The sequence below is a fragment of the Aricia agestis genome, chromosome 19 (genome assembly GCF_905147365.1).
Source record: "Aricia agestis chromosome 19, ilAriAges1.1, whole genome shotgun sequence".
Classification (NCBI taxonomy): domain Eukaryota; kingdom Metazoa; phylum Arthropoda; class Insecta; order Lepidoptera; family Lycaenidae; genus Aricia; species Aricia agestis.
Genome location: NC_056424.1, coordinates 993,271 through 1,016,788, shown reverse-complemented (window position 1 = coordinate 1,016,788; position 23,518 = coordinate 993,271). Strand labels below are relative to the sequence as shown.

General features: G+C 35.6%; 2 protein-coding genes across 9 annotated transcripts; one reads left to right on the top strand and one right to left on the bottom strand.

Annotated features, from left to right (window-relative positions):
* Window positions 1–7: 7 nt before the first annotated feature.
* Window positions 8–17,228, top strand: LOC121736531 (golgin subfamily A member 6-like protein 22). 7 transcript variants are annotated; one of them, XM_042127782.1, is made up of 19 exons: window positions 8–121; window positions 2,315–2,451; window positions 5,285–9,197; window positions 9,450–10,190; window positions 10,359–10,476; window positions 10,586–10,676; window positions 11,238–11,502; window positions 11,738–11,773; window positions 12,469–12,534; window positions 12,610–12,787; window positions 12,900–13,103; window positions 13,231–13,361; window positions 13,469–13,520; window positions 13,610–13,794; window positions 14,206–14,435; window positions 14,824–14,859; window positions 16,160–16,310; window positions 16,648–16,726; window positions 17,087–17,228. In XM_042127782.1, the coding sequence occupies exons 1-19, from the start codon at window positions 23–25 to the stop codon at window positions 17,113–17,115; spliced, it is 6,741 nt and encodes a 2,246-aa protein (XP_041983716.1). In that variant the 5' UTR covers window positions 8–22; the 3' UTR covers window positions 17,116–17,228. The 7 variants fall into 7 exon arrangements, with proteins under 7 accessions (XP_041983716.1, XP_041983722.1, XP_041983719.1 ...); XM_042127788.1 differs by having other exon boundaries at window positions 23–121; window positions 5,285–5,387; XM_042127785.1 differs by lacking the exon at window positions 11,738–11,773 and having other exon boundaries at window positions 23–121.
* Window positions 17,229–17,873: 645 nt separating this feature from the next.
* Window positions 17,874–23,147, bottom strand: LOC121736576 (superoxide dismutase [Cu-Zn]). Of its 2 annotated transcripts, XM_042127865.1 has the most exons (8): window positions 22,970–23,147; window positions 21,672–21,764; window positions 21,375–21,486; window positions 20,231–20,300; window positions 20,008–20,113; window positions 18,984–19,139; window positions 18,512–18,615; window positions 17,874–18,083 (listed from the first exon to the last, which is right to left on the bottom strand). In XM_042127865.1, the coding sequence occupies exons 1-8, from the start codon at window positions 22,982–22,984 to the stop codon at window positions 17,891–17,893; spliced, it is 849 nt and encodes a 282-aa protein (XP_041983799.1). In that variant the 5' UTR covers window positions 22,985–23,147; the 3' UTR covers window positions 17,874–17,890. The 2 variants fall into 2 exon arrangements, with proteins under 2 accessions (XP_041983799.1, XP_041983798.1); XM_042127864.1 differs by lacking the exon at window positions 20,008–20,113 and having other exon boundaries at window positions 17,875–18,083; window positions 20,125–20,300.
* Between the last annotated feature and the right edge of the window lie 371 nt (window positions 23,148–23,518).

The window sequence follows — 23,518 nt, the reverse complement described above, 5'->3', positions numbered from 1 at the left end:
AAATTCCATGTTATACCGCTAGATGGCGCTGGACGTCCACCTCAGGCGCATGGGCAACTCGACGTGGGAGTTCAGGCTCGTCGGCAAGAGAGGCTTCAACATCTCTGTTACTGAGGCCCAGGTAATATATTTATTATCAATTTTTGATACATAGATAATTTTATTGACCAAATCAGGTAGGAAGATCTTAATATTGTTTTCCAAAGATATAATTAGTTTATTGTAGGTATTAAAAGCAATAAACAAATTGCATAATATCTGGCGTAGTTAAAGTGCGAAGAAAAATTTACGTTGTTTTCAAAATATAGTAGTAATAGGAACATAGAAGATGATAAAGAAGTGAAGATTAGTGGAACGATTCATAGGTAGCTTATATTAATTTAAGAGTATATGGTTTAGGCGAAGCGATTTCTATTGCCATATTCTGAGTTTAATTCACATTTAAACTAATAATAGAACAGCAGACCTGCTAGTACCAATGTGCTTAAAACCATTCCAGTCTCCAGATACTTAGACACAAGTTATTCATAGACATTTAGGTCCATCGACAATCCCACATGAATTTTCAATTTATATTTTTCACTAAGCTCCTCCTGTTTCTGGAGCAACGCAAATTTAATTATCATACAAACAAATATACTTTATTGTGCACAAACATAACAATAAAATTAACATTAAGAAACATAATAAGTACTTATATCAATAAATCAGACATGTACAAAAAGGCGGCCTTATTTCTTTAAAGTAATTCCTTCCAGGCAACCAATATATTTATCATGTACATTTTATGTGCAGACGACCCAATAACTACACAATATAATTAATTTTAGCCTATCTCTAGCATCCCATAATCAGTTGTTGACCCACTTAAAGATGATGATGATGATGATGCAATTGTGCCGCTATTAATTACTGTAATACATCAATAGCGATCAATAAATGCAGCCAGTGCACCAGAAATAGTCGTTGACAAACTGCCAGCGATCAATATAGTTCGAATTGTCAATGCTACATACCCGACGGGCACGGTCACAATCCAGACCCACGTCTTTATGACCCATTGATGTGACATCATCATCATCATCACTCTAGCTACTTTTAATTGCAAGGGCCTATAAAGGAATGATTAAAATTGCGCTTAAAACGCGCAAAAAAGGAAGCTTGAAAAAACTACTACTGATTAGGCGTTCTGTTTCCGACGAAAACAAAGGGATATTTTATCTTCACGTGTCTGTATGTATTTTCTTTCGGGCATCATGTCTCCCTAAAGCTTTAAAGTTTTTTAAGCTTCAAAGCATGATCGAGAGTCTTTTAAGCATTTTTAAACTACTTTATCATCATTAGCTCGGTCACTGCTAAATGTTTCGCGGGTTCGCTAAATTCTGTATTACATATTTTCTGGTAATGTAATACTGAAAAAAAAGTTGATAGCAGCAACGGACAAAAAACCTGCAGCATGCATTTTCAACATACTTTGCAAGAACCTATCATCACAGTGTAAATATTATCTATTTATTTACACTGCGCTATCATTATTATGAGTTATATTATGACATGACGCCCACAACTCGACGGAGTTGTGCGACGGCACCGCTTCGCTTATCGCACAGGAACCGTTATTTTTTTCCGGGTTAAAAAGTGTCCTTTCCCGGGTCTAAAATTATGTCCAGCAAAAGACAGACAGACACACTTTCGCATTTATAATATTAGTAAGTATGGATTTATTATTCAACATGTTGCCATTTAAAATTATTATACTTCTAGTAGAAACTAGAAAATATACCTAATATGATTTTTATGTTGGAGAGCTACATTCTTAGATACCGGCTGCTTTTGTAGGAATATCCAAACTTCAGAGTAAATATAGTTATAAGTAAGCAACTTTAATTATGGAGTAACTTTTTGGATGTCACTGTCATAAGCAGCCGTTATATGTTGTAATAGCTAGCTACTTGTTACACCAGTGAGACTGCACTAGTTAAATCATGTCTTGTTGTATCTCTTTTTAACCCCCGACAAAGAAGAGGGGTGTTATAAGTTTGACGTGTCTGTCTGTCTGTTTGTCTGTGTGTGTGTGTCCGTGGCATCGTAGCATCCAAACGGCTGGACCGATTTCAATCAAGTTTTTTGTTCGAACGCTGACAATATCGAGAGTGTTCTTAGCTATAGTTCATCATCATCAATCCACTCAGTACAGAACAATTTGGTTTTATTTAAGTACTTCAAATTTGTGAATCGAGGTTCGCATTAAATCTTAATTAAACATTATTCAGATCTCATTAAACTGGGGATACTGTATCAAAACAACTTACAGGCTCCGGAGCGTCGTCGCAGCAAACTCGCCGTGCAGGAGGAAGTGGTGTACTCCTCCCCATCATCCGAGTCTTCGGACGAGGACAGCCAGCCCAGCCAGCCCAGCCAGCGGAGCCAACCAAGCCAAGAAGTCAACAGGTATATCTTCCTTGCTTCTTTCTTCTTCAGAAATGACAAATCTACCAAAGATTATAGAAATAATCTTTGGTAGATTTGCCATTGCCGCATTATAATATGCTAGATTTACGTTAATTCATTCCAAATTTGCTTTACTTATGTATGCATTATTTGTCTTAACGCCTTTTCACTTGTCATTGCTAGATTTATTGCTTATTGGTTGTGTTCCTTCATGTATCTTTGCTTCTTCTTTTCTAGCTTCGTGCAGTAGTAAAGTTGTTTTTATTTTATATTTTGTTACTCCGTTTTTATTATTCGTAGCTCCATCTTCTGTTATAACACGATTTTCACTTTTAATTTCATTCTCATCATAAATCATATAATCATTATGAACCATCACTGGTGACGAAAGAGAGCTCTTTGGTTTCACGAATTTACTTGTCTTATCTTTTGCTTCTTTAACAAATTGTATTGTTGTTTTTGTTGCACTAATAATTTAAACAAGATACCTATATCATTATTGGACAGTTTCTGCAGGTAGTTCAATTTACCTTGGGAAGTGCCAATAAAGTTGTATCACCCGTCAATCGACAAGCCAACTTCCTCATCAATTGACAATCACAATCTTTATTACCGGAATTAGGGATCCGTTTCGTAATGTTTAACATTTAAAATTCTCGATTTCAAATACAAAATTATGATTAGCATTTAAATTAGTTATTGAGTTATTATTTACTGTTTTTTAAGACATTTCTTTCGATTTTTTCACGCAATATCTCACGTTTATATATTATTTTTCATTCTGATTAATTTATTTATGTCTTTGAAACTGTATAATTACTGTACTATAAATCTCTTACTCGTGTTTTATTATAGGTAACATCTTAATAATGAGTGTATACGGAACCCATTTTCAATTTATATATTTTGCATGATATCACCCCTTCAGGGCTATCGCCTACATCGAATTCCGATTTGCTGAAACACACTATTTCACTATTAGCTTTATTTCTTATTGGTTCTATGTTGGTTCGATTTGTTCAATATGAGGTTCTATCTTTTGTATAAAGATCAGTAAGTTTAAATTTTAATAGTGTGTGTGAAGAAGTGTGTTTTGTGAAGTATTATATTTTATTCAAGAGCTTTCATATTTTCATTGTTTTCAAATGTTTTGTAACACACCCCTTATTAGAATAGTTAGTTTGTTGCAACATTCATGAGAAATAATTCAGTGACAATTGAGTGTCTTATTATATTTTTAATATTATTGCATTTACTGAGGAACTAAGAAAGCGCCTTTTCACTAAGTGCTTATAATAATTAAACCATCTTGTCTACACCTACTCTCATCCCACCAATAAGTAGTTATACTTGTTCAAAAATCCAAACAGCTACTTCTGAATTCTGATACATAACTTAGATTTAACCGAACAAAACTAAGTAATATTTCATGAGTTTATCTTATATATATAAAATTCTCGTGTCACAATGTTAGTTACCTCCTGTGAAACGGCTGTGCTGATTTTTACCAAATATTAAATATTCAGTAGGTCTGAGAATCGGTCACTGGCTACTTTTTATATTGATAAGTGCATTTGATAAATAAATATTAGTAATAAGTAAATTGTTACAACTCGAGACTGACGGCGACCATTGTTTGTGCGACAGGATAGGGATGGATGTTGTCATGGTGCCATACTTATTAAGTCACTTCAATAAAATAATATGGGTGAAATACTTTATATTATGTTATTATGGCAAAATAACGTTTGCCAGGACAGCTAGTTTGTCTATAAGTGTCCAAACACACTAGGCCGAAAATACGCGGCCGAAGTTCCGCAAGATTACGCCAGCTATGCGCTGCGCGTAGAATATAACTCGACGTAATTTCGGCATGGTGTGTCATATCATGAGTAATTTAAAATACATTGCAGACGTAATCATGCCGAACTTCGGCTGCGTTCTTTCGGCCAAGTGTGGTTAGACACTAAGAATTGATCCTGCAAGAATTAGAACTGATGAAAAAAATGGTCATATTTTACGGTGCACACCACGCATGCACATTGCAAGGCTCCAAAAGTATGCCGAGATCAGGAATTTCATTTAACTGTCCCAACCCTGGCAATGTTCCAATTAAATTAACAAACGAACTATTTTCATGCGCATTGCCACTTCGTTAATTAATTTGCAGTTAAGTGCACGCACTTTTTTGTTTGAGTACGATGAGTTGTGAGGATATCAGTGAAGTGACTCTGTTGTCAATTGTCATCCACAACTACTACAGGAGAGATCATGTAAATAATCTTATCAGTTGTTTCAAGAAGCTTAACTAGCCTATATTACCAGCAATATGTTGTATTCTGAATACCAAGCTCAGTAAATAACCATATGTAGTTATAATGCTACCAATTCAAATGGGAGTAGTGCAATATTTATAACGACAGTTAAATGTGATTGTATTAAATCTAAATTATATTTTTACCCGACAGCGGCGGCGAGCAGAGTGCGGAGGATAATGTACCATCAAAATTGATTTATAGGCAGTTGACGGATCTACGTCAATTCAACGTTTTCTGTGATCTGTCGGATGGGTTTGATATAACGCGACCAAATTACGTTGGTCCGCCATCTGCCTATGAATCAACTTCTCTGATAGTACAATGGGTTTACTTAAATCATATGTAAATGTACTTTAAGCACAAACATATAAGTTCTTTTACTTAAGTTTAGTAATTCTTATAATTTATTCTAATAATTAACTAATTTAAATAGATATTATTATTAAATTTATTCTAATAATAATCAATAGGCTTTACTATAAGTGATACTTAAAATAATTCTATAATTGTTTCAGTGGTCTCTACGATCCGGTCCTCGACGATACGGAAGTTATTTACGAAACAATAGGACCGGCCGATTCAGACCAACAATCGAACCAACTAGAACAACCTACTGAGGTACAATTCGAAATTAAACAGTTTACGGACCAACCTGATCTAACACGATCTCTAACGAGTTCTCCTTACCTTATCCCTACCAAACCCTACAGACCCTTCTCTGCAGAACCCCAGGAAATCCCACCCGTAGAAGACCCTATAATCCTCAACCCCCTGTACCACGATGTTTTCCCTTCTGCCCTGGACACTACAGACATTGAGGGTCTCACTGAAGGTCTACCACCGGTGAATAAATTTAAGCTTCCAATTTCAGAGCAGTATGATCCGAATAGTGATCCTTACCAAGAAATAAAAGTTGTTAGTAATAAAATATATGTAGTTGAAGAAGATGAGACATTACAAAAGAAACAAATTACTAAAATTGAACAGAAAAGCGAAAAGAAAGAGCTTCTCAAAAAAGAAACACAAATTCAAAATATTCAAAAAGAAGAAAAACAAGAAATTGAATACTTAGAAAAAATTAAATCAGAAATTGACTTGAAAAAAATAGAAGCTACAGCACTTAATATAGTAGAAGAGAGCATACAACAAGCTGTTGTGGTGGCGGAAGATATTAAGAAGGAAATAGACCTTGAACTAAACGAATCGGAAACATACTCGGAACAAGTAACTGAAGATCGAACTCAGACAAATGTTATACATCAGAATGAAATTTCAAGTGAACGTAAGTCTGAATTAAATGTGCATGAAGAGGAATCGAGTTTGCAAACACAAAGGGTACAAACTAAAGAATCTGAAACGATAAGCAAGGATAGAAAAGATATTATAGTACAGAATGAAACTTCGAAAATGGAAGAAAATGAAGATATAATATTTTCTGAAAATAAATATAAAAACGAGGAACATACTCTTATTGAAAATAAGGTTAATAAGGATAGTGCCAAGACAACATTAAAATCGAACTTCGTCGAATCATCTGAATCAGAAAATATATGTGTGGCTGACGTTAACATAAATGATTCAGAAAAAGTAGCTGCATCGAAACTTTCCGCTGAACAAAGAGCTTACACTATAGGACTACAGACTATTCCTAATATAAAAGGAACTGTACAATCATCAAATCATTTTAATTTACTTTTAAAAACATTTTTTGTACATCTAACTGATGTTATGGTAGCATTATCTAGGTTTATGTTAACGGAGCCTGTAAAATTAGTTACTAATAGAGAGTACAGTGTTGACCAAAAAGACGAAGTAAAAAGCACTATTAAAAAAGGTGTGGTTAAAGATAATAAAATTGTAAGTAAAGAAACAAAGAAAGTATCGGAGGCACACGATATCACAGCAAAAATAGCATCACAAAAACATCGTGAATCAATTATTTCAAGCAGTAAAGAAGAGAAAATTAAAAGTGACATGACATCTGACAAAAATATTAACAAACAAAAAGAGCAGCATTTAAGTAGTCATGTAGAGGAAACGGTTGCTGAGGGTATTAGCAAGCATGAATTAAAAATTGAAGAAGAAGAAATAAGGAAAAGAAAGTTATCAGGTGCTAAGATAGCCCAAATTGAAGGTATGAAACCAGAAGAACTTACAAATAAAATGGATAAAGTCATATCCGAATTTCAGAAAAAATCAGGTACTAGTGAAACTGTGACGCACGAAGAGTATTCAGAGAATCATCTAAGATCTAGAAATAGTGTTGATGAAAAAATTGGTACGACTCAAATTGAAACTGAAAAGAAAGCAATGGAAGTATTTGAGGCAAAATCTGAAAAAAGTTTAGTTGAATCAAAAGTTATTACGCAAAGTATTAAAGAAAATCAACAAATTATGGTAAAAGAAAAAGAACCACTTACTTATGTGGCTATTGTAGAAGCACATGTTTACACAAATAAAGACGCAATATTTGAAGAGCAAATGAGAAGAATGTCTGAAGCTGCATATGAAAGTACTGTGTCCAGATCCAGTGAAGTAAAAAGTCTGAATTTAATGAAAGATGCTAGAGAAGAATCCTTGCAAGAGCTTCAGTCTGTAGAAGCTAAGAGAATTGAAAGTTGTACAAGTAGTTCTTTACAAAAAAACTCTGCTAATTTAGAAAGCTCCGTTACTAAAGTGGCACTACAAAAAACCACAGAGGTAGTTGAACCTACAGTTAATATAGAAACGGAAAAGAAAGTTAATTTAGTGCAAGCCCAAGCAACTATGCAATCAGCAACAAAAACTATTGCTGCCAAAACGTCAGTCGCTGTAGAGGAAGATCACAAAATCATTCAACAAGAACAACGGGTGTCAGAAAAAACGCATGTGTTAGTAGAAAAACCAATAAAAGTTGTTGCTGAACAAACGGAAGCCTTTATTGAAGATAATATTAAGGAAGTTAAAACAGCTCAAGTAGTACAACATACACCAAAACCAAAAATAGAAACACCTGTTAAGACTGTTGCTGAAATAAAGGAAATTTATATTAATGAAGAAGATGCAAAGTTAATAGAAAAGGACTCCATAAATTTAGTAAAACCCAAATGTGCTATCGACACGACAGTAAAAGCTGTCGCACAGAAAACAGAAGTTTTGGTTGGTGACAATGTAGCACATTTAGAAACTACTCAACCAGTATCTTCGAGACAAGCTCAAGTAGGAGTTAATGAATCAGTAGCAACAGTTATCACCGAAATGGCAGTATTAGAACCAAAAGACGAAATGCTTGAAGTTCCCGAAATCACTATGAAACAGCCTCAAACTTTGATACAAGAACCAATTCTTCGTATCCCAGAAGTAGTAGAAACGTGTTTAGCCGAATCTAAAGGTGATATTGAAATACCAAAAGTAGTTCCTACGAAAGCTACAGTAGAAGTACAAGTAGCAAAGGTAGCCGCTCAAGCCACAATTATAACCCTAGAAAAAACGGAAAAAGAGTTTGATCAAAAACCAATCTTAACGCCAAAAAGTGCAAAAGTTATTATTGAAGAGCCAGTTGTAGCACAAGCAGAGATACAAACAGTCAAAGTCGAAGAAGCAAAATGTGAAATAACAGATGTAACAGATACTTCAAAACATTACGAAGAAGTTAATGTCGATTATAAGGTCGAATTGCCCAAAGAAGAATCGGAAAAAGTTTATCAAGAGGAGTCTGCTGAACTAAAAATAATCAAAGAACAAATTATTGAAGTGACCCCTCCAGTAGAAGTTTATGAAGACTTCGAATTTGATATGAAAAAAATTGGGCTCAAAAAAGAAGTTTCACAATCAATTAATGTACATGAGAAAAGTGCTAAATTAGAGACATCAAAAACTGCCACAATTCAAGCTGCCAATATTTATTCAGAATCAGAAAGTCTTGTGTCTAAAAGCGAACAAACGTTACAATCCTCTCAAAGTACCGTCGTAGCGTCACAAGTAGAATTAAATCAAACGGACTATCAGGCGCATGCTAAATCCGTAGAAAAGAAGCTTCAGCAAGTAGTACATAAATCAATAGCAATAGATGACCAACGCCATCTTACTTTACGTACCGATTTAACCAAAAAACAAGTAGTGGAAGCAAATGGTGAAGACATTCAAACTCCATCTCCTATCTCAGTTCCACCCACTCCCTTAGTTGATGAGTATGTATTTAAACTGGAAGCAACTCTACCTAAAAACGTAACACCGGTTCCTAGAGATTGTTCGGTAACTCCCCCAAGTGAGCACGAAGATCCCAATATAGTTAAAAAGAAATTAGTACCACAAATAGTAGACACTAATATTGAGCAAGTAATTTATGATCCACCTCTCCCTACCCCGACTTCTCCTGAGAAGAAGTCACCACCGAGATATGTCAAACCAGGGTTAAGGGGAGGTTCAGATAGACCTGAAATTACCAAGGTATGTGATATGTAAAGTATATGTTTACACTTAAACGTGCAAAAGATTTAAACATTTTATGGACAGAATATCATGACGTATATCCTAAAAATAATAACTCCCATATTAGCTATTATACCAATTGTTTAATTATAGGTATGCGGTATGTACCTTTTTAAATTTTTATTTAACCTCAGTTTTAAGTTGCCATTAATTTAATATAATAAGCAATATATTGTAATATTTATTGCTAACCGATAAATATTATTCCAGGAAGAAATTATGGATATCGAAAGAAAATCCTCGCTTCTTACCTCTGCTATTGATGAAACAATTCGAAGCATTGAGGAATATAAAGAGTCCGTGGGCATTGATATTAAACAAGAAACAACGTCTGAACTTTCATCTGAAATGATAACAGAAGAATCTTCAAAGAAGCGCACTAAAATAATTGTGTCAAATGGGTATAGTGATGAAAGCGACCGCGAAATTAATGGTTCTGACAATGATAGTCAGGTAGTCATTGAAACGCAAAATGACCTTGAAACGAATGAAAGTGAACAGTCAGTAGAACAAACTGTAGTTTTTAACGGAAAAATAAATAATGGTGCTGAACAAGAAGAAACAACCAATGATGAGATCAATAAAATAGCTAATAGCGAAGAAAATCACGAAGATCTTATAGAAACTGTAACTATAAATCTCTCTAAAATGAAGAGGGACTCATTGCAAGAAACAAACATCGCAACTACCGAAGCATCAAATGATGTTGAAGAAACTATAAAATTAAATGGTAATTCTAGGCTCAACGGTAGTAGCGCAGAAAGCGTTTACTCTGACGCGGTCAACGAACAACAGGAAAGCACTAACTTTTCAGCTACAGTTGAATATACACAGAAAACGTTACAAGAACCTGAGAAAAAGGATCCCTTAGAAGGCTATCGGCCTGTAGAGTTCAATCCAGAAGTGTTTAAGCAACGACGACAATTAGTAGAAATGCAACTAACAGAACAAGTAAGCTTTACGGATATTTTACTTGTTACTACTACTTGTTACTACTACTACTGTTGACTGTTAAAGTTTTACACAAAGTTTTTGATATCTAGGAATCATAATATTTAAAACAATTTTAAAGTAGAAACTTTAAATACTTTGATAAGACTGTAAAGGGTTATTTTGCAGATGAATTTTGAAGGAAGGAAGGTGGAGATGTACAAGACTGACAGCGGAGAGATAATCGGCTCTCAGCAGGGTATCATCGACGGATTAGAGGAACCCGTGGTAGATCCTGAAATAGCGAGTAAGTAAAATTCACTTTGCTAATTTATTTATTTTTCAACTTGAGTTAATACATGCAATAAGTAAGCGAAATAATTGTTTATAAAACTGACATATCTGGATGATTTCAGAGGAACTAGGCAAACCAGGTATGCCAGGAGAGAAGGTCGCCGAGTTAATATCTGGAGAAGCTGATATATTGAGAGAAGCCCACGTTATGGGGTAACTTTTAGTATTTATATTCATGTATCAGGTAGTTCAAGAAGTTGTTAAACTATTGCTTAGTGATGCTGTGAAGAATCCTCAATATCTAGTAAATTATAATGTTATCATCATATTCTGTATTAGCATCATAAGAGTTATTCTTTGTCACATTATACATCAAAACCAGATCAGTCTCTTGAAGTGTTTTAATATAATTTAATTACTTTGTTTAATTTTCATTTGGTACCTGTCACTAAGTTTCAATAATTTTACTACATTTCAGATCATTCGTTTTCACCACATCACTCAAATTCAATCATAACATAGAATCATTTATTTATTTGTGAAAATGTCTCATAAAATGTGATCGTCAATGTGTAAGTACTTCGTAACACTTGTTTTATAACATTGCACTCGTTGCAATTTGCAACCATAGTTATGCAGCAGTATGTACTATAATTAATTAACAATGAAATCAAATAACAATAATTATTTCTTTACAATGACCGGAAATTCACAATAAATGCTTACATGATAAACAGTACAGAAACACAAATAAACAAAATTATTGAAATTTAGCTTGGCAAGAGTGCTCAAATCGCACATGCATCGAACATTGGACGACGATTCCAGCGATGACCTGCTAAAAATAAAACCATCCATTGAGACGTTGAAAGACTCCGAAGTTCTAAAAGCCCTCAACGAGGAGATCCTAAGGAGCCGAGATGTGAAAATGAAGGAGGAGAGAAGATGGACGACCTTCCTACAGAAACCAGCTCCGAAGCCAAAGCAGAAAGTTGTATTTTGTGGTAACAAGGAAGACGCGTTGAATTATAATTTTGAGGTGAGTGGAGCTAGAATTACCATGAAATTAAAAAAAAGACTTGCGAAACACATAATCATAACGCCTCTGGACTATTATTGGTACTTGGTAGTTTTTAATTTAGTTGCAAATATGTTCTTCCTTAATAAAGGATACGTTAATATATAATTTGATACACAGAACACTATTGAGAAAGTATATAATAATTTCTAAGAAATACTTGTACCATATGAAGTATTTATTTCATTTCCTACAGAATTTCCGATTGGATGAAGATGACATCTATGGAGAAGTAGGTTGAGGATAATTTTTGTTATTATTATGCTCGTCTTGTATCAAATTTTCATGGTTTGGTATTACTTCAAATGTATGAGATTCTTCGGCTCGATTCATCACTTGTTATCTTATTTATCTCGATTCTATTCTATTCGAGTCCATGCCATGTGTTTATATTCGTTATAAATAGTCTTCATTATCTGTTTGGTTATTTTTGATATCTCATGTGTAGCATTCAATTGTAAAAGAATATGTGTATTATGTGTTTTTATAATCTTTTCAAACATTTTTATAATTAATGTGCTATAAGTATAATTATGGTGCAAATTCTTCATTTATCTTTGAACCTTCCGTATGTAAACATATTAACCACTGTGCCATTGAGGTAGTTTTCCAATGTATTGATTATTTGTTTAAAATAGACATAAGCATCCGCGTCCGCATACAAAACCTTCTAAATATTTGGCATCAAACATATTCATATTTTGGCAAAGATTTTTTGGTGTCTTAGTATAGTACCATCAGTGATAGCAAGTGTTAGTGCTCTTAAGTAAGCTTATGTTTCTTTATCGATTCAATTAAATACAGAAATTTCTTCTTTTAAAAAATTTAATTTTCAAAAACCTTCTTATTTTTTGTCAATTTTGATAAAATTAAATACTTATTTATTTAATGATGCTAATTAAATTAAAAAATAACCTACCTTTTTAGGAGCAATATAGAGTGAGGATAGTAAAGCAGCCCAAACCAAGGATTGCGCCAGATTTTAAACCAGAAGTAAGTGGACTAATAATTTAATACGACAGGTTTTGTGAATTTGATAAGATTTCTTATGATTAAAATTATTTTCAGGATTTTGACACTGGACCCTTGCCCTGGGAGCAAAGAGCTGTTGTTGAAGAAAAAGAAGCACCTGAGGCACCACCCGTTGAGGCTGAAGATCCTATTCTAATACCAGAAGACGGACCCGAGTTTGTAGAAGCAGTAGACCCTCTGCCGGAGAGCGAAGTTCCTGATCTAGAGGATACAGGTAAAATTAATTCGAAGAATAATATAATTTAAAGAAAAGTAACTTACCCAAATTTAAATTATAAAATTGTGGTGACTGAAATTCGAAATCCATATGGTCTTTCTTGGTAAAGGTATTCCCCTTCCACCACCACTACCGCCTCAACAAGAACTGCCTACGCTTGTCGTCGAAGAAACACAACCTCAAGAACAACAAGAGCATATAGAAGAATCAGACATAGAAGAGCCAGAATTCCAAGAAGCAAGTAACAACTCAGAAGAGATGGAAAAGAATAAGATATCTGAACAACTATTATCAAACATTGAGAGTATGGTTGGTGAGTAGTAGTTTTAACACAAAACAAAATACAATAAAAAGTAACTCTGTATAGAAATAAAGTCAAAGTTGGCCTAAATTAAGATACAAATATGTATTTTGTACAAGTAAACTTCGTACTCCTTTAGATCCAAATGCAACACTGGAAGAGCAATTGGCACAAATGCGGGCACAGCTAGCGGCGCTAGCGCAGCTACCTAATGTCATCCAACAGACATTGGAGCTAGTGACCAAACAGATCTGCCAAATCAGCCAACAGGTAAAATAAAACTATAATATTTTAAATAATACTCCCCGGTGTCTAAACATCGAATCAAGTATTTAAAAAACTGTTCAGTGCGTAATTTGAATATTTAAAATTTTCAGAAAGTCACACAGCAGATTCAACAAATAACGGAAAGTCAAGAGCAATTTGTCGGTAAGGAAACAAAAATATTCAGTACTAATCATTTAGAGCAATATATGGAGGATCAAATGAGTACTAACCAAAATCGGCGCAATTCGCAGATGCTGTTTCAAACATCGAGGAATCGCACACCGAACAAACAGTGGAAAAAACTAACGAAGTAGAACAACAAATCCAGGAAGCGCCACAGGAGATGAACATATCTGTGGAGGAACAGGAGCACCTGAGGAGAGAAGAGGAGGAGAGAATAATTGAAGAGCAAAAGAAGTTAGAACAACAGAAAAAGGTAATAAGCTTTTTATAGAATACGTTAAATTACACATTTGTTCAATAAATACAAACTTATTTAAGTAGCAAACGCACGGTTATCAAGAATGGCCAAGGCTTATAACTTTATGACCTCTATTTTTATTAGTATTTACGAATTACTGTGTCAACGTGTAATTTGATTAAGGTGTAATTACTACTTGTGTCAAAAAATACATACTAGTGATTTACTTATAATACGGTAGTAACATCTCTCGTACTCGTATAGTGTTACTTCTGTAATACTCGTGTAATACAACTATTACATTATACGCATTAGAATACACATGTAACGGAAGAACGTAAAGCTTTATTAATATAGATATAAAAAATGTTATTGTTATGTTATGTTACTTTAAACCATACTAAACCTTAGTAAAAAACAAATTAGGAACTAATCGAACAAATGAGAATCGAACAAGAGTCCAGACAAGTGAAACAGCGTTCCACCCCACGCGTGGGCAAGCCCCGTCCCATGTTTGGTCCACCTGTACCCGTCGAGAGGCCCGTGGTCCTCCCTGGAGGCAGGAGGTGGAGGAAGCCAGAAGACGCCTACAATGAGCAGAAGATCAACGAAGCCCTGACTGCTCAAGCGGAGGTCATAAAGGGAAAAGCTATCGGGTACAGACTTTGTAAATGATTTGTCATATCCGCCATTCGTATTCGCCGGTATAACGACAATCCATATATGAGTGTGTAAGGGTTCTATGATTTTATGACTACAGTAAATAATTTTTGAGTCAAAAACTAGTCTTAAAAATCCTGGAGCTTTTAAGTATAAGAACAATAATGTCATTTCATTTGTGTCTCTTTTGTTTAAAATTACTCATGTTAAATTGCTAGTAAATAGAGCACAATTGTATAGTGCTTTGTTCTCTATTTACAACAGAAAATTTAGTTTTTTTTTTTACGACAGCCAGGAGGGTTATTATTGTAATTTGTTATATCATTGTCAACTTTAGTAATAGTAACCGTACACATTGTTTTAATCAAGTCACAATATTTTTAGGTCATTTGAAAGCGAACAACAGCTATATGACAAGAGGTTGGTCGGATCTACATAGAGAATGATTTAAACCCATCCTAAACTTAAACCTAAACATCCGAAATTCATAAGCGATATATGTAATTTATCATTGACGTTAAAAAAAATTAATAAATTGAATGAAAATAAAAACAATTAATATTAAAATATGTATAATTGTCTTAAGCATTGAGGTCTTAAAGTGCTGGTATTTATCAGTTCATAAAAACATTTTCTGGCGATAGCTGTAACTTAAAAGTTATTTAGAATTATTTTACATGTATGATATATTTTGTCTAAAATTTCAGTTACAAAATCATTTGATAATCTTTTATCATTAAAATATTATGGTATTATGGTATATTCCATAATCTAAACTTCTATGTAAATCTATGCAAAATGTATTCTAGACATCAGTACAATCATTTGCACGATTTCATTTGTGTCCGTTTCGGCAGATCGATTTCTGGAACAACGCGTGGCCATGGGGTCAGAATGAGGACGGTTTGAAAAAGAATTACTATAGGTATGTTCATCGCCAAGGTTAAACTCGCTCTATAAAATCCTCTGAAACTTTCTAAAAGCACGAAATTTTTCCGGGTTATTCCAGCACCAATTACTAAATGTTATGATTTAGTTACGAGTCTAACTTAAAAATATATATTTATGCAGCGTATTCCGGCCCTTATTCACGATGCGCAATTCGACTCGCATTCGTAAACTTGACCGCGCGACATCCAATAAGCGTTCGCCGCGCTCAGCATTGACCAATGATCGACATAGCGTTTCCGAATCTGAGTCGAAACGGAAATCGTGAATCACCTCGCTGGTGCACTGTCTTTGCCTGTCACAAGACTTTTTCAATGTGCCAGACAAAGATAAACAGTCCGTGTATATATTTATATTAGTATGGGGAAATAGCTTTGGAAATTCAGGAAAATAGCCCGGTAAGTAGCTACGATGTCTGGAATAATTATTTACCTAATGTGTGTATTATACACGGCAACGTTTTCCAGATTTTGATTGCCGAATTTTATTTGCCATTATCCTTACCTTACCTAGCACCATGTACAAAAGTTGGAAATGGCGTTACCCATCTATTTAACTATGTATATTTCTTAGAATGAAGACCACCCTATATTTTTTAAGCCCGATTTCAAGATATCTTGCGAGTACCCTAAGGCCTATCTAACCTTAATATATCCAATTACAACTGTATTATTTGTATAAATATTACAAATGTAATAATATCTGTAAGAAAAGAGTACCCAGTTAGTATCCTTCTTTACCCCACAACTTACAATATTCAACACCATTCCAGAGTAAACTTCCTCAAGTATGAGAAGCCACCGGTTTCTCTGGACCATTTGCAGCAGTCAGAGGTATTCAAAGTGGTTCACAACATGGACCAGAAGCCGCTAAAGCAGGTTGAACTTCTCACTCCTGTCATCGCTGAGGCTGATTACCGAGAGGTGAGGTGCCTTGAGTCATTACAAAATATAGAGATGATTTGAGCTGGTCACCTCACACCTGGGGCCTGGCAGATACACATTATCTAATTAGATGAAGCAATCACTAAGAACCATCACTATGTTCTGCACATCTACTGTCTACAAAGCGTCTTATCTACATAACTAGTTATCACTTTGTCACTCGCCGACCGAAGTCTTACACGAGGCGTTGCAAAGCATCACAAGGCATTAATAGTTCTTTATTCTCTCGCCCTAGCGACTTCTTTAAAAAATTAGTTCCAATTGATTCGCAAATTTTGGCAAATCATCACTTCAAAATTGTCCATTTTCATTGCAGAGGAAAGTAAAGTCTCGGTTTAGCCCCGTTAGCAGCGTGGCCAATAGGTGGCCCTCGCGCGGCTGTAGCCCCGCCCCACGTGAGTTCGCATTACTCATAAATCATAATCTATGTAGCCTCAGTATTATTAGATGTAGAGGAGCCTTTTATTTGTACAATATTACAAATACAAATTATATATTTTAATTTTTATATTATTACCAAATTGTTATACCTAACGGCTGCACTTAGTGAGATTTAATACTTATTTTTAATCTTATGAATATTTTGAAATAACATCCATAAATTCTATGTTAAACTTTTGATTTTATGTTATGAATAAATGTCTCTGAATTCGGCTGTTAGTCCATAAAGTCCAAATCAATATTTTACTTTTCCTTCCTTGTAATTTTATTGCCACATCACTGGTGTTTATAGTAAAATAAACTTTTTATTTCAGAGGGCGAGATCTTTAACGCCATGCCGTGATATGACCGACCAGCGCGTTAGTATGTCGCAGCAACTGCAGCCCTAACGAGTGAATTACTTTTGTATATTTGATACATGTCTTGTTTTATTTGTATAAAATGCCCGCCAAAATTCATATTTAGTTAGAATTTTACGATTTAATTGTTCGCTATCAAATTATACTTTTCTTTAAAAAAAAATTGAGAAGTTCCTTGATTCGTCGTCTTTATTGGAAGATTCTTAGTTTTAATTTAAAATATTGCTCAAACAATTATTTCAAATCAGATAATTATCTATGTTACAAGTACCAATACATAGTAGTATTTATAAGACGTCATATTTAATTGTACTGTTATGTATAACATTACAAAAGTAACAGTGAATATTACAGGTGTAACATACAATGTTACTTTTGTAATGTTATACAGTATACACTCTTGTTTTAAATATGATTGGTGGTTAGCTTTCAAGTCCCGTTATATACCTTTGGTAAAAGTTTGTTTTTGTATTATAATCGTATTTATTTTTTAAGGAAATAAAGTATTTTGAAACTGAACTTGGGTTTTCTTGCTAATTCTAGTGTAATAATGTAAGCTTTTCTGACAAATGTTCCTTTTCAAATTTTTTTACAATATTATCGTCATGTTGGCAATATTGCAAGGCAATGTAGAAAAAATATATCGACTTCACTACTTTTTGACTACTACTACAAATACTACCAATTAAATAAATGTTCCTGACTACAGTATTAATTGCTAACTATAAACCAAGGAGAAACTCACAAATGAAACACCAACTACACTTTGCAGCACGGTTTATTGTGTTGGCTGCCATGTTTGCCGACGTCGGGTTTGTGTTGGCAGCACTGTCGTCCGGCGCCGGCGAGCGGTCGGTCCCGCTCGTCCCACACCACCACCCCGTCGCACTGACACACGCGCTTCGGGTTCGTGAACACGCCCGCAGAACGCGCGATTATGCCGCAGGCGACACTGGAATTAAAAAAAAGTGATCATAGTAGGTACAGGTTTCCTAGAATTTTTTTTCGACCTGATTATTATCAAGCTATTTTTCCTGAGTATCATTTTGATAAAACTAACAATTTCCTCTGCGAAAAATCTCGAAAGTCGTAGCTAACAGAGATTAAATATTTCGATTTGATGGTCCTAAAATATGGATTGTTCTATTTGTAGGACAATGCTACTGTTAAATTATATAACTATTCTCCATACTTGATCTGTCAAGTTAATTGATGGATAGCCTATTCATCACTTATCTGGAAGTGGTGAAACAGGCCTTTAACCTATCAATATACAAAAATCAGCTGGATAGGGTTCAATTTTAGGGTTTCGTAGTCAACGAGGACTTGTTGATTACAGAACCCTAAAACGGAACCTTAAAAAGTAAAAACGTCACTCACGGTCGTCCAGCATCGCCGTCAGTGGCAGAGTCGGGGGAGGCGCCGCGGCCGAGGTCGTCGCGCCCCGCCTTCACAGCTACCGACCGACCCACTATCTCGTGCAGCTGCAACATTACAAAAATAGGTTTGAGATTTTACCTATACCTTCAGAATAAATATAATTAATAACCTTTTTGTTTGCCTTCAGCGCCCCTTTTTATCCGGCGCCCTGGGCGGTCGCCTAGCGTCGCCCCCCTAACGCAGCTGCCGTACGCGCGCACCTTAGCACTATAGTATGAAAATGGAATTTTGTATATCAAATACTTACAACAATTTTCAATAGCGAAGATAGCTAAATCAAATCATATGAGATTTGACTTCGCTCACAAATTGACAGAAGACCCATGAGAAGAAATTATTAGTATAGGCGTTTCTACGCACTTTGTGACCGGCCTTACCCCAAAAAAGGCGTTCTATCTATAACAAAACTTACCTTTAAAACATTATCCAATATCCTGAACGTAGCCCGCCCTGATTCATCCGCGGTGATGTTACCGAGGTCCCCAGCGTGCCGGCGCTCCGGGGGGTCTAGCGGACCCCCGTGCGGCGTGCCCAGGGGGTTGTAGTGATCCCCTATCGAACTGCACCCCTGGAATGGTTAAAGATTTCTGGTTAATTCTAGTATGTATGTTACTATGTATAATATTAATTGCTTAAATGGATAAAATGCATGTTCATTGTGAACAAAAAAATGTTATCTTTATAAGTAAATTACTCGAAAAATCAGATATCAATTAATTAGTCGATATCTTAAAACAACATTTTGAATGTAATGAAAATCGTCACAGTATCGTTACATGATAATATTATGGTAGCCACTAGCCATAATACATTATACTATGCAAGGTTTTAGAGCAGTGGTGCCCAACCGGTAGCTCGTGGGCACCTGATAGCCCGCGACCTGTTATCTAGGCGCCCGCGAACAATATGGGTCAAATAAATTAAATAAACAATAACTAAATTACCTAGTTTCCTTTAAATCGCTAATACTTTTTTTAAACTTCGTTGTGCCCGCGTGGCTTATCGGGATTTTCAAAATAGCCCTTGGAGCAATACCAGTTGGGCACCACTGTTTTAGAGAGCTAGACAATATAAATACAGAGATAGTTGCAACTGCATCGCTAGGTAGTACATCTTCTAATCTTACAGCATTAGCAGCCCCGAGACGAAGCGGCAGGGGGTGTTGACGAGACTGCTTCGTAATAACGTGGCGATGGCGCAGCGCCCGTGCGGCCGGCTATGCGTCAAAATGTTTGCGTTGCACCAACGCAACGTAACGCACCGTGTGGACTGGCTCTTAATGTCGTAATTTTGTAAACATCTCGCAGAGGTCAACTCACCCTGCTCAAATCACCCGCGTCGTGCACATGCAGGCCATGCGGTCCCGGGGCCAGGCCGTCCAGGCTGCCGTCGGCCACGAGCGGCCCGTCACCACTCTGCTGAAACCTCTTACTCACCCTGCTCAAATCCCCCGCGTCGTGCACATGCAGGCCATGCGGTCCCGGGGCCATGCCGTCCAGGCTGCCGTCGGCCACCAGCGGCCCGTCACCACTCTGCTGAAACCTCTTACTCACCCTGCTCAAATCCCCCGCGTCGTGCACATGCAGGCCATGCGGTCCCGGGGCCAAGCCGTCCAGGCTGCCGTCGGCCACCAGCGGCCCGTCACCGCTCTGCTGAAATCTGATCACGCCCATCACGCGCTCGCCGCAGCAGAACTGAGATGACACCATGGCAACGGCCGACTGTTGTTCTGTGGAACAAATGATAGGAATTAGATTACATCTATTCACAATCTAAAATCGCATTAAGAATATTATTGTTATTGTGTCTTGTTTGTTTTAAGACACTTTACAAGAGGGTTACTCACAGTATTTAACCGATAAAATCGAATTTCCGTAAACAGGCAACTTCTCGTAAGTCGTAGTACAATAATTATTGTGGTAGGATACTTTATTGATGGGTTTTTCAAAGTAATTTGACGGTTAGCGGTCATTCGCAAGACGTAGTAATAGTGATAGTACTAATGGGAATTAATGCTATTTTCTATTAATTTCATTAACAAGCTAATTTTGATGTTACAACATCACTTGTTATTGCTTTGCTATTTGCTAAAATCGCGGCATCGTGAATAATTATCGGTTATCGCACCGCTCGCGTCGAGTATTATTTCGCATCGACTATCGAGTGAAAATTAGCATTTCAATAACAGTTAGCGCCGCGGTGCGTAACAGCGCGGACGTGAACTTTTATCACGATCGCAGACTATTGATGTGCACGATAATATTAGCAATCGTATTTTTAGCCAGTACGATTAATTTAATTATTGCTTATGGGCATATAACAATTCATTATTATTTCTATTTTTTTTACCAACACTACGTCTAGACAGCACAAAACCTTATTTTTAAAACATATACCATGTTTGAGAAGTTCACTAGGTTTGAGACTTAAAACAAGAGGTGCGCAAGAGCAAAGGGAAAAGACCAAGGGGGCAGGGAGGGGCAGCTGCCCCCCCCTAGAGACTCTAAAAAAGTTGCCAAATATAATGCAAACAACAACCACTATAATATTAAAATCTGGTAATAGATGTAAGGCTAGTAGTACAAGTGAAAAGCTTCATGTGCTGTCGGCTTTACCTACAATTCATACCTACTTTTCTCATTTATAGAGAGTGAGTAAAGTATGAATTGTGTAGGTAAAGTCAACTTGCCCCCCCCCCCCCCCCGCGCCATCGGCTGGCGAAGCCCTTGGAAAAGACAATTTGGAAAGTTATAGAGTAGAACATTGGGAAGGACTTCAAATACTTTTCGACACCTATACACACCTCCAAATCCCTGTAACACTGCCCTCCTGCCTGACGTCTTAGCCACCATATCCAGTACAACAGTATTTGGTAATGTAGTCTCAACCATAAATGCACCATCTTTGAAAATTACCTTAAAAAACCAATTTCTGAATTAAAAAATATAAACTAAAAGAATGTACTTAAGTAAAAAATTCAAACTTGACCAAATTAATCTGACATTGTAGTATTTTATTGCTTGGTAAGTATGTGAAATTTCATAACTCTTTATTATAATATTTTTCACTGCAACAACACAAAAATATAAAATGAATTTACCTCTTTAACATCATTGTGTGCTTTGAGAAAATTTATAGTTTTGTTTACAATAGCTTCATCTGCTTTAGGACCAAAATCCACCAGTACCTCTAACTGAAAATAAAAACAAAAATTCATTTGTTATGTGGTGCAGGTTTAAGTTAAAAATATAAGAATTGGCTTAATGTGTTTATTACTATAATAATTAATTAGAAATTAATTACAAAAAAAGAAAAGAGTTTCATAATTTAGAGGTTTTTATATATTCTTTAGGTAAGTATGTATTGAATAGGCCTACTTCAAGAAAATATTCCTAGTTTTTTTTTTTTTTATGAAAGAAGGGGGCAAACGAGTAAACGGGTCACCTGATGGAAAGCAACTTCCATCGCCCATGGACACTCGCAGCATCAACAGAGCTGCAGGTGCATTGCCGGCCTTTTAAGGGGGAATAGGGTAATAGGGGAGGGTAGGGATGGGAAGGGAAGGGAATAGCGGAGGATAGGGAAGGGAATTGGGCCTCCGGTAAACTCACTCACTCGGCGAAACACAGCGCAAGCGCTGTTTCACGCCGGTTTTCTGTGAGAATGTGGTATTTCTTCAGTCGAGCCGGCCCATTCATCGAAGCATGGCTCTCCCACGTTAAAAATGCTATTAATTATTATTATATATAAAAATGATTTATATATGATATTATATAAAATTATATATAAAAATGATATTAATTAAAAATACTTCCTACAATATTTTAATTTTCCATGCTTTTTTCTATGGGACAAAATCTTGTTTATTAACACCTCCATGGTGGGTATTGCAGACACCATAGATTTTCAATTGTTATGCGGCAGCCGGCTGTGAGCTGTCACTTAGGGATTTATAGGTAAACTACGAATATTTTATTATTCGTAGTAGGTAAAAGAATAAATCAGCTTACAGTCATTTTATTAAAAAATGCATTCTAGTTTGGCAAGTATAACATTTAAAATAATCATAACAATAGGGAATAGTTTAAATGACAAATTATTGGAAAATTTCTTTGACAGGTGCGGCAGAACAACGTGTGTCAGGGCAAGTAGTTGTAGTAGTTAATAATATAAGTGTGTATTTAATTACTAACATGAATTAATAGCAATGTGACGAGTGTACAAGCAGTAACAGATGAAACATTACCAGGTATTTTTACATTGATTTATACCAATTATAACGTGCGGTGATAATGCACAGTCACTGTTTTTTATTTTAATCAAGGAAAATGACTTTAAATGAGTAATATCAAGGTCATAGGGCACTTTACTTATTGAAATTACGTTTTTTAAGCTTACCTTTGAAGTAAACATTTTTACTGAACAGGTTTCTTCGTCTCAAGCAAGAACTTTTGATAAGATAGCAATTAAATAATTGATTACTTTATACATGTAGTTATTTGTGTAAGTTCTGGAAAGAATTATTTAAACTATGATGAATAAAATTGTAAACATTTACGGCACAATGCAGCTGATATTGACAATTAACATTTGACAAATGAATGACACTTGTGACTTGACAGTCGTGACAGCAACTGACAGAACTGAAAACTGACACTTGACAGTTGCAAAGTCTATTGTCTATGGCTTGCGTTTTTACAAGAAACACAAAAAGCCCTGGATATGCAATTACCAATCTGCCTTCTTGATAGTTGATTCTGCTTTTTTTAAAATCTGCATTCTGCAATGCTCATGTTCAGAAATCAGAGTTCAGACTTCAGAATCAAACAATTCGTTTATATAAATCAAAAGTGGAAAGCACAAAGTATGCGTAATGCGGTATATTTTTTTGCATTATTATTTATTTTGTGATTTTTGGAATTTAGGTTTATTTCATTTCATTTTGAT